The following is a 14,903-nucleotide window of genomic DNA, read 5'->3' as shown; positions in this document are numbered from 1 at the left end:
AGATTTAGGTCCATAAAAGTGGTAGACTTTTTACAACAACTCTTTCCAAATGGATTTTTATGGAGAACATACAGTTATGGTCAAATTCCAAACGTTCAAGCACCGCACTCATTTTTTCACAGTCTTTGCCAAATATGTTGTAAATCCAGAGGAAACATTTCTCTGACTGCACAGCTAAGCAAGGTTATTTTCTTAATACTTGTCCATTATTTTAGAGTGCACCAAAAAAAAAAACCCAAACCCTTGATATAATTTCAGTATTTTCCAACTGAATGGGTCACATAGACTTGAAGTAAAGTTAAATATGCTCATGCAATCATAGTTTAAATCACAGTCTCGGTCCCTAACTGTATTGGAAAGCAGCGTCAGGACATAAAGCAGCATTTGATTCCTCTAGGTATTTGTCTGTGATCGTCATCATTTGTCAGCCTTGCAAAAAGGGGAATAACTACATGGACAGCTTTATATTGTTCATTGTTTCAGTGTGAAAGGAGAGCAGTAAGAATGGAAAAGGATCCTATTATATTTAATAGCCAGGATCCAAGCCTCATTTTTCAGTGAATTACTTTCTACTTTCCTTCTCAACTTAGGCTCATAAATTGCTTACTGCCAGCAGGGCACGAAGGGGATTTCAGTTTGTTATTCATGGCACAGTGGCAACAGAGATGAACTTCTTTTTCTCCATCCACATATTGCAGATCTTTAAGGGCCTTAGTGCTTTAACCGTAGGGGGGATGAGATGCACGTTTTGGTCAGTTGGAGGCTACACATCATTAGAAGGAGAAAAACCCACTTCCCTGCCTGACAAGTGATCTGGTATTTTTTGCCGCCTCATCAATTAAATGAAAGATAGCAGTGCCCTTTACAAGCATGTATTGTCTTGTTTATGTCAAAATCTCTCCGGCTAGAGCACTGTTATTACCTAATTTCCGTGGTCCTAAACAACCCTACATCCCAGTTTCCTAGTTGTTTTTAAGCCAGCATCATTGTCAAAGAAAACAGCTATGCCTCTCCCCTCTTCCCATCTGGCAGACAAATTTACTCTCTGATGTGAAGTTGATTGGGGAACTCAACAGGTTAAAACTCTCCTCAGAATTAGTTTTAAATCAGATTAGTTGCTCATCCCTGTTTACTGCATGTATATTTGTGCTTATACAAGGAAGGGGTTTGGAAAGACTGGCTCCTGGTGTGGAGTGATCCACAGACACACAAGTATAAGACGGCCCTGGAAATAGAAGAAATTACCCTGGCAGTCGAACTTTTAGACTCAAGTCTTACAAGTAGCCTTCTTTCTAACGTGATATGGCCTAACAAGCTGTCACGTACAAAGCATTGTTTTCCATCCTGGTTTGTTTACTTGCTACATACCGTATGCTGGCTATACACTTGTGGTGATCAGAAACCTCATTCAGTTAGTGGGCCAAGTAATGTGAGTAATGAAATAGATCTAAAAACCTGTTTTATTTGCATAGTCATCTGCTGCGCCAGTTTGAAGCAATTTTTGAGCAAACAAATAATTAAAAGGTAAATAGAAAATTAGATTAAATGTTCAGACTAACCTGATAGGTGGGGTTTTTTGGGGTTTTTTTTGGTAGTTGTTTCTTCTACATTAGGAAATGTGATTTAAAGAAAAGTCTTTTGTATAGACATTCCAGAATTGTTGTTATGGTGTCCCATGAGAAACTAAGCAAGCTGGAGAAGCAGATCAGTATGAGAATTGCAAATAGGATAAGGGAGTGACTAGTGGAAAATGACTAAAGGAGATGATGAAAGGCAGTCTAAGTCTGGACTTTCTCAGGATCAGTAGTGGGACTGTTTTTATTTAATGAGCTATAGCAGGAAACAGAGTTGTGTACTGATGATATTTGTGGTGATGCAAAGTTCAGAGGCATCACTGAGTACAGAGGAGGAAATGAAGAGATAACTGGGAGATGATGAGGACTAGGATGACATGATTCAAAATGGAAGAGCATGCACTGATGGGCAAATACCAGCTGTTCTTATTCTAAACCACACGCAGATCACCAAAGGAGGGAGTGAGTGAGTGCCTGGATGTGTTCACTGATCACAGCATAATAATATGACCAGTGAATTTTCTGCAACAGTGATCGAAGTAAAATACAAATATTGGATTTACCAATTAAGGTGACTTTGAGTAAGATGGAGAGAGTGAGTGTGGGAGAAAAAGGTATTTCATTTGCTTCAATGAAAAAAAATTAATAAAATTATTCTCTACGGGTGTTTTAAATACACAAATGCAAAGAAGGAACTGAAATCACTATGAGATGTGTATGTAGAAGTACCTATGAGAGCCTGAAACTGCATGAAGAATATGTTATGTCAGGGTACAACCTGTTCAAACTTGCAGGACTCCCCATTTTTGGGAATCTGTGTGGACCCACTTGATGTCCTGCAGCTCCCCAGAGTCCCTCCTGCTGCCGAGGCAACGGTTAGTTGTAGGCTTGTGGCTTAATATATTGTGCCTTTTAGTGGAACGTGTCATCTTACTTTCTACATGTTCAGGTTGCCAAGCAGTCTGTTAAAAATGACCTTTTCAGGGCATGTCTTCACCACAGAGCTTTTTCTACTTGGGCATTGTCCTGCTGAAGACCACGTATAAAACTAATTTGAGTGACATTTCACTCTGTTACACAGCTTGTTTGGGGATGTCTTCCAGAATGCAAGTACAGCTTACGTTCTGGCTAGTACCTCTACCCGCACAATAGCTTAGGGAATGTGGAAGGATGTTCAGACTCTCCAAAGCATCAGCTGTACAGGTCATTCAAGGGCAAGCTCAATTTACTGCTGCAGTGTCCCAGAAGCTCTGGAGAGATGCTCTGTGCCATGCAACAACAGTGACTTGCGTGTCGCTTTGCCATCGCGTACGTGCATCTAAACAGGACCAAACCAAATGAATGTGAATTAGTTCATTCAGGAGCTGTCAGGGCAGCATGTAGTATTAAACAGTCATAACTATGCTGAGTTACTCAGTGTTTCTGGGGATTGTCCTTCCTATTTCTCTCTGCTCAGATTTCTTTACCAGAAATCCAAGAACATGTAGAAGTCTGTTTTCTGTGTTGTAAATTGCAAATACAGTTTCCAACTTCAAGTACTTAGGCTAACTATCTTTTGGTAGCTGGTTAGTATATTAACAGACAAGCAGTGGTTGCCAAGAACCCAAAATTTTACAGTGCAGTTCCCAATGTGTACACTAATATTTGAGGCTGATAAGTTGACTTTATTAACCGAGGATGGGCAGAAGGCCAGGAGCAGAGCAAACAGAGAAGTGGAAATAACAGGCTATTGCTGCTTTCTGTACTAGAAGGGTAGATGAAGAACCAGTTTGGTATGCTCCCCCCCAGTGTGGAGTGCCAACCATGCCTCCCACTTGCATAAGAAGTGAATCTATATGATTTGCTTAACTGCCTCCACATCGAAAATGCTGCCAAACACTGAGCCCTGAAATGGTTACTTCTCGTTTGTGAATTAGAAGGATGTTCTTCATATTTGGCCTTCTTACCAGGTAGTCCACTGTGTATTAATAAGACTTTGGGTTTTTCTCTATTGCAAAGATACAGGCTTCGAAGCTGAAAGACATTGAGCTTTATTTGCATCTTAAACAACAAAGAGGGAACTGTCTAGTGATAACAAAAGATGATGAGATTCTGCTGTTTCCTTTTGTTTCAGTTGTAGTGCAAGGGTGTTCTTTGGCTTACAATTTAAGGGCACTGTGAGACAAAATAGCACAAAACTTGCTTGGGTTTTCATCTGTCACTTAAGTGATGTGTTAGTTAAAGAAGAACAACAAAGGGAGCTAAAGGAATTGAAAAATTTGAGTCAACTTGAATAAAGTAGATTTTTTTTTTATATACTTTAGCCTTCTTTGGGTGGACGGCTAATACCTAACAAATTTTTGGCATGATGAAAATAGTAAATCCATGGGTGGTAAAAGGAGTGAAAGTAAGCACTGCTCCCTGAAGTATAAACTAAGTTGTATAGCTTGGTTTATAGGCCTCTAGTAAGAAACAGCTGTAGCGAGACGTGCAGCTATAGTCTCTGCAACTCAGCTATATCACAGCAACACCTCCTCGATGCTTGCCTTCACTGTGAAGAGGAGGATTGGAGCACGCAGAGCAGAACAGTTTGTTGTTCCAGTCTTTCACAGGCTTTTAAACATGAATGTGTTTTATTGCTAACAGCCTGTTTGTGTGGGGGAGCGGAAAAGGCAAGAAATTGAAGTGTCAACTGTGGGCATATTTTTCTTCAGTCACTGCAAGGTTCTTTTTATTTTTTTTTCCTTACTCTCTCCATTAAGACTGTGTCCCCTTCTGCAAGCCATTAAGCAACTCACTAGGAGATACCAAGACGCAGGCTCTATAAAGAAAGTTTTTCTTAGCTTTTGCTCTTCCCTGCTTTTAGCAGCTGCTGCAAAAAAATAGCATTTTTAGCCTGTGTTTTACCTGGGCTTTGGGCTGCCTATAAGCCATGTTTCTCTAGGCATAGTCTGACACTATTTAACTCCTTGTACAAAAAAAACCAAGAAGAAATCGGATAAAAGCATGAAGGTGGTCACACCCCTAACGAGTACGATAGAAATTTCTCCTCGTGGTAGGTTTTTCGTGTGTCTCTGCTGCAGTAGAGCATTTTAGCAATGGAAATTGTAGGAAGGAGGAGATCAGCAAGGAAAGGGCATCAAACTGTGATTTGGGTTCCAGAGGAGCCTTTCTATGGGTTTCTTCCTCTGTGCCATCCCTCTCTTAGAATAAATTACTGAATTTGATTAGGAAAACAAAACAAGCTGTTTTAAATGAGACTGATCAAGTAAAATGGTATTTAACTTTAAATTTAGTCTTTATTTGTTATATGGTGGGGTCTTTTTAGGCAAAATGTCAGTGAAGAATTGTACCAGCACGCAGCACCTAGCACACCTGAGCAGTCCCCTTTCTACCTTTAGCTTGGGACTGATAAGCACTTGATACTCAGGCTGTGTTGAGTCGGTTTTGTTGGGGTTTTTTTCCCCAATTTATGTGCTGTACCCCAGCAAGGGGATTAGCTAACAGTTTTGTATAAAGTACAAGCCAGAACCAATTAGCCTTTCAAATAGTTTTGCTTTGTTTAGCTTGACAGAGCAGAACACACAGTAGTAGTAGTATAGTTACTGAAGTTACTTGATCTCACTCTGAATGCAAATAAAGAGCTGCTGTGCTGAATGACTTTGCAGAGTCAATATTGGAACTTACTTTTACCTGTTTTCAAACATAAACGTTAAACTAGACTTGAAGGGGAAGGGGGATAATATCAGGCTTGCCCGTGACAAGCTGTGGGATGACACGCCAAGGGTAGAGGGACGGGGTGCTAGCGAGGGCCCTCAGCCTGCTGCTGTGAGACGCACTGGCTACGCTGCCGCACACTTGCAGTCTTACGGAAGCGCACTTGAAGGCTCCAGGAAGACCTTATTGCAGCCTTTCACTACTTAAAGGGGGCTTCTAAGAAAGGCAGGGACAGACTTTTTAGCAGGGCCTGTTGTGACAGGACAAGGGGCGATGGTTTTAAACTAAAAGAGGGGAGATTCAGACCTGATATAAGGAAGAAATTTTTTACAATGAGGGTGGTGAAACACTGGCCCAGGTTGCCCAGAGAGGTGGTAGATGCCCCATCCCTGGAAACATTCAAGGCCAGGTTGGACGGGGCTCTGAGCAACCTGATCTGGTTGAAGATGTCCCTGCCCACGGCAGGGGGGTTGGACTAGATGACCTTTAAAGGTCCCTTCCAACCCAAACTGTTCCATGATTCTATAACGGCTCTGTTGTCTGTCTTGTTCTATATATATGCACTGATAATATTGTGTGTGCTACTAACCTCATCCTTAAAGCTAAAAGGAGTTTGACAATTTGCCTTTATGCACTTTTGAAAGGTAGATTTCACTTTGCGTTATTACAGCAATCTATTTTATGTCAGATGACTAGACACGTGCATATGCTTGCAGGATAGTAATAGCTGAATGCCCCGGTTACCGTAGAGTAAGAGGTAGTTCTTGCCTTGAAGAAAATGTAGTCTAAAAGAAGGAAAGGTATGAGGAGGTCAGTAGAATGTGGTAAGGACACTGGTTTGTAAACATACCTCTGTCAGTTTTAGTGGCTTTTAAAAATAGGCAGCAAAGGTTTATCGTTTTTCTGTTTCATGTAAAACAGGGCAGCATTAAATAGGAGTTAACTAAAACCAAAATGAGAAAGGGAAGTCAGTGAACAAGGAAGCGAAAAATAGCAAGGGGCTTGTGGGCCACTGGAGAGAGGCAAAGAGCAAGGCACAACTGCTTGGAACAAACTGCCTTTTGGCAGGAGGGAAACAGTGTTCAGAATAAAAAGCATGGAGAGTAATTTAATGTCACCAGTGTCTGAAAATCCTCTCTGCTGCAGTGGCTTCTGCATCATTTTTCAGGCATGACTGACCACAATTCTTCTCCTCTTTAGTCTGTACGTCTTGGAGATGGTGTTATGTGGATCCTAAGCTTGTGAATAAAAAAAGGGAGAGTGATTTAAAGATCACGAGGCAGAAAATAAATGATTGCTTTGATTTTTTTTATATAAGTCAGGCGATTACATTCAAATTCATCAAGCCTACAGTGAGCCAGATTTTGCTCACAGATCTTTTCAGAGCGTGCAGCCTTCCCACTGTATAATTAGATTGCATCCCAACGATCTGTAATAGTTGGTTTTAAATGCTTCCTGGAAAGTTTCTTCCATACTGGTGCTCAGTGTGGGCATAGTGCATAGTCTATTCAGGTGTTTGCTTTCAGGAAAAAATATTAATCAAATATCAGTGAAGGAAGTATAGCTTTCAAAAACGGTTTGAGCTGATGCTTACGCAATCCTGGGCTAAAATGCACAGATACAGAAGAGATGATAGGAGTTAGTTACCATCTTGATTTCAGGCTGCTTACTGAGTGCCATCTAGTGTTTGCTTTCTAACTCAAAAAAGTGAAACGGCTGTTTTACACAACTGACTTTTCCTGTAATTGCATAAAGGGCATGGTTTATAATCATACTTTTATTTGAAACTTTTATGGAAGACTCTGGAGAGGAAGTAGAGGGGATACTATTTTCCTGAGACTATGAAATAAAAATCAACAGAGGCTTTAAAAATTTTTTACTCTTGTAGTGTTTTATAAAGTCTCTTGAATCTAACTGCTGAATTTTGTCTCTGTTTTTATTTCCAGATCATGTATGGAACGCTAGTTTCCATTATAGTTCTACGATCTGTTTATATAGTATTATGGTAAGTAACTGTTTAGTTTAGCATTATAAGATATAACTTAGCATTTGCATCTCTTTTTGTGGCCTTACATGAGAAATTGGCAATGGCAAAATATCTTTAACTAGGTACATAATGATAGCTCATGTGCTCTGCTTGGTTAAAAGGGAATTGCTCATCTCCTTACATTTTTTTTGAAGCCACTGGGATAACATTAAACAAACAAAACAGAGATCTCGACGCTTATGATCAGTGTTCGCTGCCAGGTGTTCTGCTAGTGGCTTTAGCTGTTAGCCTGGGACTTCAAGGGGAATGGAGTTTCTGTCTTCATATTGCTGGGTAACATGTGAAATCTATTGCCAGTGTCCAAAATCTAATGATGATACTTGGAGAGAGGTGAGAGTAAGACTGCAGAGCTGAACCATTGGTTAATATTTTCCTTTCCTCTTCCCTGTTCAAGTATCTAAAACTCAAATGTAAAAGATAATAACACAGAAGGTTAAATGATAGTTTTCCTTACAGTTTAGACTGAGTAAAGTTAGGTATACATTATGGAAATTGAAATAAAAACTATTTATAACAAACAAAAGGGTATTAGAAATGTTAGGAGACATTGAGAAGCATTAGAATCATCAGGACACAGACGTGGTGGGTAAAAGTGAAGAAAAAGGAATCGAATCAGTATTGGAGTAAACACATACCGTTAGCTCTCAGGGGCTCAGTTGGTTGCCCCTTCCTGTCTCTATCCCCTGTGAATAGTCGGTGTTCTCGTGTATTTGAGGATTGCCCCTGAAAATTACTGATTTCTCTCTACTGTCTTCATTCTAAATGTACTTTTTGTTAAACTTTGTTTCAAGTTATACACATATCTGTTCAGGAACACAAGGAAGAATTTTACAAAAGCTGTGAATTTAAAGTAGATTCATGGAATAACATTCCAATTGCAACTTCAGTTAATTTGGTTTGACCTTCCCCAAGAAATCCCCACAGACCAAGTGTAAATGTTCACAGACTTTTATGAAGCAAGAAGAACTTAAAACTGATAGCATGTTGCTTGCAGCTTTAGAAACAAGCATCAGTTTAAAGGCACTTTTCAAACCCATGAACATGGAAATTTTAATCCTAACCTACAGGTCTTAAGTGATAATACCTTAATTCACTTCCAAGGGAAACTAAGTTGAATCAAGTTCAGGTCGTTTTAATTTTGTTCCTATACAAGGATTTAGCACACTTCTAGGCACTTAGATTAAATTTCTTTCTGTCCGTGTAGACAAACCCTTGGGCCTGCTATCTGTCCAGTTCTGCAAATTCCACACACTTGTGCATTCTCATTATTTCTGAAGCGTTTCGTTGTCTTCTGTCACTATCAATAACACCACCGTCCTCTCTCCCAGGGTATCATTCATTGTTTTCCTCCAGCAAAGTCTGTCTCTGAAGTTCCACCTACTTTTTCACTTCAATTTTAGGGGTTTGAAGTGTATTTTCTTAATTAGCTAGATCACTTCATTGCAACATGGCCTTACAAAGACTTACTTCCCGCTTTGGTTGTATTATGCAAACTGGTTAGAATGTTGGGATGGGGACGGAAGTAGGTTTAAACTGCTTCTAAATTTTAACTAAACTACTACTAATTTGAAATTAGTTCTGCTAGAGAAGCTGTGCCAACCTGAAGGTACCCTTTCGTTTCTCTAAGTCATCCCCAAGTACACTTTTGGATTTGCTTCCTCTGCATTGCTAAAACATATTCCTGTCTTTCCATTGATAGTGCTAGCACTTGTCCAAGCCTGTTTCAACTTACATATTGACACCAATGCCTGCTTATTTAGTTTCTTACTTCCTTAATATATATTAGCTTCCTATCACTCACATTTCTTAGTGTGGGGCTTGGAGTCGCTCTGAGCTTAGAGTAAAAATCTCAAAGACCAGCGTGTTATTCCTTCCAGGCTGCTACCTCCTCCTATCCTCATCATTTGTTGCTGTTCCTGCCTGTTTCCCCCACGCTTTTCATCTCTTTCTTGGGTCTGCTTCCTTCCCAAGATTACAACTTGGCAAATGTTCTCTGTTCACAAAGCATGTTCCCCTTTAATGAGTGATGCCAGCCTCTCTCTCATTCCTTCACAAAACACCACCATTTATTTCCTGAACAATTCTAGCTATAATTACCTAATTACTAGCATGTATAACGTACCATTTAGTGCTCTTTCATGTCCAGGGCTTGCTTACATCTCTAGAGCACTGAGTCAAGAATATTGCAGTGTAGTCTCTGCCATGTACTGCATCTTGCTCCATGCATTTATTAGACTAAACAATAATAATTTTGCTAGTTTATATTGGCAGTACACTTGTGAACATGTACAATTTGTATCTGGTTAGCTGGCCCTGTGGAAGCAGCTCTACCTGTTGTGTTTTGTACATTTTGGTTGCCAGTGCTCACAGCTCTGATACATGCGCTGTGTATAACACAGTGGAGAAAAAGCAGCTCAGGAATGTGTTTTAACCCAGAATCTAAACTGTGCATTCATAATGCTTAAAAGTAATTTGAATAGTATTTCATGGCAGCCTTTTAGGGTTGGAATTGGGTTCGCTTTTGGACTTGTCTTATTAGCGGGAAAGGAGCAAATGCTACCAACTTCCATGCAGGAAGTTTACAATTCCATGGTCCAACCTGAATGTAGATAGTGAGGGTAAATTTATTAATGATGCATTTTATTGCATCTGATTCTTCAGTGCGTTTCCCATATTCTAAAGAGGATTTTTTTTTTTTTCTCTCAAAATGAAATTGACATTTTTCCATCCCCAATAGCACTCAACGATAAAATACAACATGAAATTACTGTTTTCTAAGGCCATTCATTTGGTTAGTTGTTGGTCGTGGTGGTCTACGTTCACAAAAGACTACAGCCATTTTGAAGGACCTTATTTAAACAAGTCCTCTAGTATAAAGATATAATGTACTGGAAAAGAGCCTCTTCTTTTGGGAGAGTCCTATTTTGTAACATGGCTATTTTTTAACTGAAAGATTATACATGGAACTGAAGAATTAGTACCTTTTAGCCAACTTCAGTTTTCCCACTTACTTGTTGCATTAGGAGAGAGCAGTATTTAGGGGAACAATTACAAATATAGAAATAAAACATTTAAAAGACCAGTCTAGGAGAATGTGAATTCAGGAGAGAGGGGAGGAGGTAAAATACCATACTTAAATAGATGAGATTTGAAGTCAATGTTTGTCTTTTCGGGGGGGGGGGGGGGGGGGGGGCAGTTTATTTGTATGTAATAGTATTTATGTAAGTTACATAAAAGCTGCCTTTAAAGAATCTTGAACTAAACTTTGCATTTTCTCTCTTTCTCTCTCTCCAGGGTATACCCTTGGCTTAGAGGTCTAGGCTATACATCTTTAACTGTATTTTTAATGGGATTTTTTCTCTGGAATGTGGACAACATTTTCTGTGATAAATTGAGGTGAGTTCTTTCACTTTGTCCGGATAGCTCTTAATAGTCTTTTAGCATAAAGCTTTGTTTTTTCTGTGTATATTCAAGTCCATCTCCTGGTATGTATGGTACACTGCCTACAAAACATTCACAAGGGTTTTATCCAGTTTGCTCGTGACTAGATTCAGCACTCAGCAGTTTTTAAACTTTTTTTAAATCCATGAATAGATTTATTTTTTCAAATAATTTATATTTCTCTTTAAGTTCAATTTAAATTGAGAGAAAGTAATGTCACTGAAGTAATTTTGAGGATCTGCGGCTTACTAAAGCTTGCTATTCACGCTTGATTTCATCTGAATGAGTGTTTTATCCTGCCTTTTTTTTTGGTTTCTGCTCTTGCCATTTCCCAGGAAAATATCAAAAGCAGTAGTTCTGCAGGTTAAAGAAATATATTGCAATATATCTGCCACCAATAAACAACAGCTGTTTGAGCATCTCAGAAAGAACAGTAACTCTGTGAGCCAATACACCATGCTTGGCTGTCATTATTAGCCTGAAGTCTTCTGGCTTAGCACTTGTAGAGGAGGCCAGGAAAGACGTCCTCTCTGTTTAGTGTATTGCCAAATGGCATAAAAAAAGGCTTCCAGACAAAGCCTGTAGGAACCCACCATCTCATCGTACGGTAGATATCCTGTCTGTGCAAGAAAGAACACCAATCCAACAGGTTGTTCTCTTAATGCGTGTTCCTCTGGAACTGGACAACTGCACCTTTCTTTCACTTAGCTGTGATACTTGTGTTCTGCCACAAGCTGGAGGAGATTGAAAGGTTGATGCCAGCATCCAGAAAATCCATTCTTGACTATCTGATACACTGTTACGCTGCTGAATCTGTGGTGTACAGAATTGTCCTAGCAGGTTGCTTTGTCAGGGTCGGATCATAGCGGATCATAGCATAGCTGTAAAGAAGTCTAGTGTATTCCATCTGTCCCTTTTGGCTCTGTAGTCCTTGCACTAGTTTAGGCCAATTGAAAGTTAACTCCAACAGAGTTTTCTTGAAACTTTTTAAAAAAATGTAGGTGTACTGAATATAATACATGGTGCCTCATCCCTAGAAACACTTGATACAGGTGGCATAGAAAAGTTCTTTGCCAACACAAGTGGGTGGGTGTACAGTGACTTTGCAAATACTGGCATCAGGGTTGATTTTTGCAGCTGCATCACATCTCTGGTGAGATCATAACCCCCAATTCACTAAGCCTGCTGAGCTGCTGCAGGTCCGTGGGGCTTTTGAACTTGTTCCTAGACTCAAGGATTACACCAGCTGCTGAAGGACTTTTTTCCAGACTCATTTTGCAAAGGGAAAAAAAAGTTAACATATTTCCTGTAATACTTGTTTGGTTATGGTGCTGGAAAAAATAAACACACTTGTTTACTAGCTTTAATCAGATGTCTGCAGAGCCTTGAATTTCTCCAGGTGGTATTATAACTTGAACCTTTGGAGAAAATATATTCTAGTTCCTTGTAATTTTTTATTCTCTAAAGATCTAACTTGTGAGTCATCCACCTACCTGCTCTTTTTGGTTTTAATGTTCAAAACTGTATTTTGGTTCAGTTTTTGTTTTTCCGTATGTCATTAAATTTGGAGCTTATTTTAAAAAAAGAAAAAAAACAACCACAAAAAAACCCAACAAAAAAACATCTATAGCACTCAGCCTCCCTGGTTGGATCCATGCACTTTTTAACTTGAGCTTTGAGATTTCCTGCCATCCAAAGGCTCAGAGGCTGTGCCGGGGTGACAGTCTGTGCGTTCCACTATGTCATTCCCAGGCTGACTGAATCGAAGCTCTGTGTTCATATTTGTGACTGAGAGGCTCTGTAAACTAAGCAGTAGCTCAGGGCTTAGCATTTAGTCAGGGGGACTGAACACTGTAACATCAACCAGTAAATAAGTATTACAGAAGCTGCAGATTTTTCTTCCTTAACACCTGCGATCATTGTTTTCCCTTTTTTGTTTTGACTGAATGTGAAATGAAAGTCAAAAAAGAAGACGGGCAGATGCAAACATTTGCTCCACTATCAACCAAAACAGACATTATCTGCAGAAGCCTAGCGAGCAGGAGAAATCAGGGCAATGTAGCTTCTCCCCTTTCTTTCTCTATCTCCATCCCTTAGCCTCTGCCCAAGTAGCTCACACGCCATAACCGTGCAAAATACAAAGAATTTTGGCGGAGTATTTCACAGCCTCTACTTTCATTGCTTCTTTACTAAACACCCATTTTGTCCCTGTTTTAGAGTACAACAGAGAAAGGCAAGCTAAGCTTCCATGGAGCTGGAGAATAGGTGGTATGATTGTCAAATGTAAAGTGGTGATGTCTGCTGGATCCCATTTCCTCTCTCAGACCTTAAACTCAGCATTTCATCCTGTGGACAGTAGTTCACCAGGTTTTGGGGAGGAGAATAGTAGAACTCATTTGGGACTGTGGGATGCCATAAATATATTACCTGAAATTTGAGTCTAGAAGTAACTGATCACTCATTGTATGAAGAAGTGTGTGCTTTCTTTAAATGTGTAAGAAAGCCAGTTTGCTAATATCTTTCTATACTGGTAGGATAAGGTGTAACTGCCGTTCCTCACCTGCTGAAAGCTTGATTATGTGAAGCCTCATTCGTGAAGACGTGCCTGAGATACGGAAACAGTAATATGTGATCTGACAGTCAAGCACTGCGATTTGAGATTGGTTAGTTTGAAAAAAAAAAAAAACCACTGCATGATGTTTCTTTCTTACAGAGCACTACGAGAGAAGATGCCTCCTGTTGTGGGAGCTGTGACACAGTTTCATGCATGGTGGCATATTCTTACAGGCCTGGGCTCTTACCTTCATATCCTGCTAAGGTAGGAAATGTTTTCTAAACTGGATGTTCATAAAGGAGTCTTAGGAGTTTTCCCAGGTTCAGATTTACTTCAAAATGTTGTATTGGCCAGAAGAGCAGGAAAATTACTTCTTACTAAACTGGTGGGAGTTTTTCTTTCCTCTTTGCAACTGGTCTAAAAAGTCTGTAAAAGTAATTTATATTCTTCAAAATGTAATCGTTAATCCTTAAATAGTCATGAATCTTCAGGAAAATGCAATTCACAAATGGGAACCCTATAGCAGTTAAACTGCAAAACTATTTGACAGTATATTAATTTCAAAATATAAGCTATTAATACCTTTCTGTTCTTGAGCGGCAATCCTAAAGTACTTAAACATGTTTAATTTTAGAAGCATAACTAATGTTTTTGATAGGCACTGTTGCTCCTGAAAACTAGCAGGCACCATGCTGTAGAGCAGAAGGGTGACGGCTAGAGTGGTTGGAGCAGAGCTGTTCCCAGAAGTGCAGGATATTGGTTTTAGAAGGAGACTTAAATGAGATCCTAAGTTAGCAAGTCTTCAGCCAGCAGATTTTTGTCTCTGTTTCTGCTCCATACCACCATCTAGTGGAACCAGGAACAAAAATAGAATTTAAGCTGGAATTGGAAGAATTTCTGTAGTTTGTTCATTATGTAATGAAATAATGTTTTGCCACTTAACCATAAGAGAATGTCTGTTTAACAGATACAGTCTATGTAGTTGAGAAAACTTGATTACATATCAGTTTTTCTACATGTAACACAGTATTCTCCTTTTTTGTCTACATGTAACACAGTATTCTCCTTTTTTGTCAGATGTTAAAATAGCTAGTAAAAGGAAAATGCAAGGAAAATAAGTACATTTCCAGTAGCTATTCTGATAGTTTTTTTATAATACATATATGTATATATGTACATATATACATGTGTATATGGATGTGTATCTATATGTACCTGTATATATGCGTGTATATATATAAATATATATATTTATATATATATTTTTATATATATATAAAATATGTCATGGTATGTGGAAAACAGCGGCTCCATTTTGGCTGACAGGTTGTCTGCTGCCCTAAACAGCTTGAGATAATCTTTTGAAGAAAATTTCTTACAGAAAGCAAGCTGATGCAGAGAGTTTGGATGGCATAGGCAAGGTTTTTCCAGCATGCTGCACAGAGAAAATAATTTGGGTTTGCATCCTTTGGCCCTTGGGGAATGTGCAGATGCCTGCTTTGTCTGTCCTACCCCAATGAACTACATGCTTTCCCTGCATTAGTAGTATTTTCTCAGCCACACAGTGGCATCACCTATGTCCACTTTTTAA

The 14,903-nt window shown here is 39.3% G+C and overlaps 1 protein-coding gene across 2 annotated transcripts in view; it reads left to right on the top strand.

Moving 5' to 3' along the window:
• Nucleotides 1-14,903, top strand: part of ACER3 (alkaline ceramidase 3) — a 67,983-nt gene that overhangs the window by 45,821 nt on the left and 7,259 nt on the right. For both annotated transcript variants that reach the window (XM_075491250.1, XM_075491251.1), the window contains exons 7-9: nt 7,217-7,275; nt 10,612-10,713; nt 13,472-13,576. In XM_075491250.1, the coding sequence (XP_075347365.1) occupies nt 7,217-7,275; nt 10,612-10,713; nt 13,472-13,576 (266 nt within the window). The remainder of the gene's footprint in view (nt 1-7,216; nt 7,276-10,611; nt 10,714-13,471; nt 13,577-14,903) is intronic.

The sequence above is a fragment of the Mycteria americana genome, chromosome 1 (assembly GCF_035582795.1).
Source record: "Mycteria americana isolate JAX WOST 10 ecotype Jacksonville Zoo and Gardens chromosome 1, USCA_MyAme_1.0, whole genome shotgun sequence".
Lineage (NCBI taxonomy): Eukaryota > Metazoa > Chordata > Aves > Ciconiiformes > Ciconiidae > Mycteria > Mycteria americana.
Note: the sequence above shows the minus strand (reverse complement) of the source record. Positions and strands in the feature narration are given on the sequence as shown.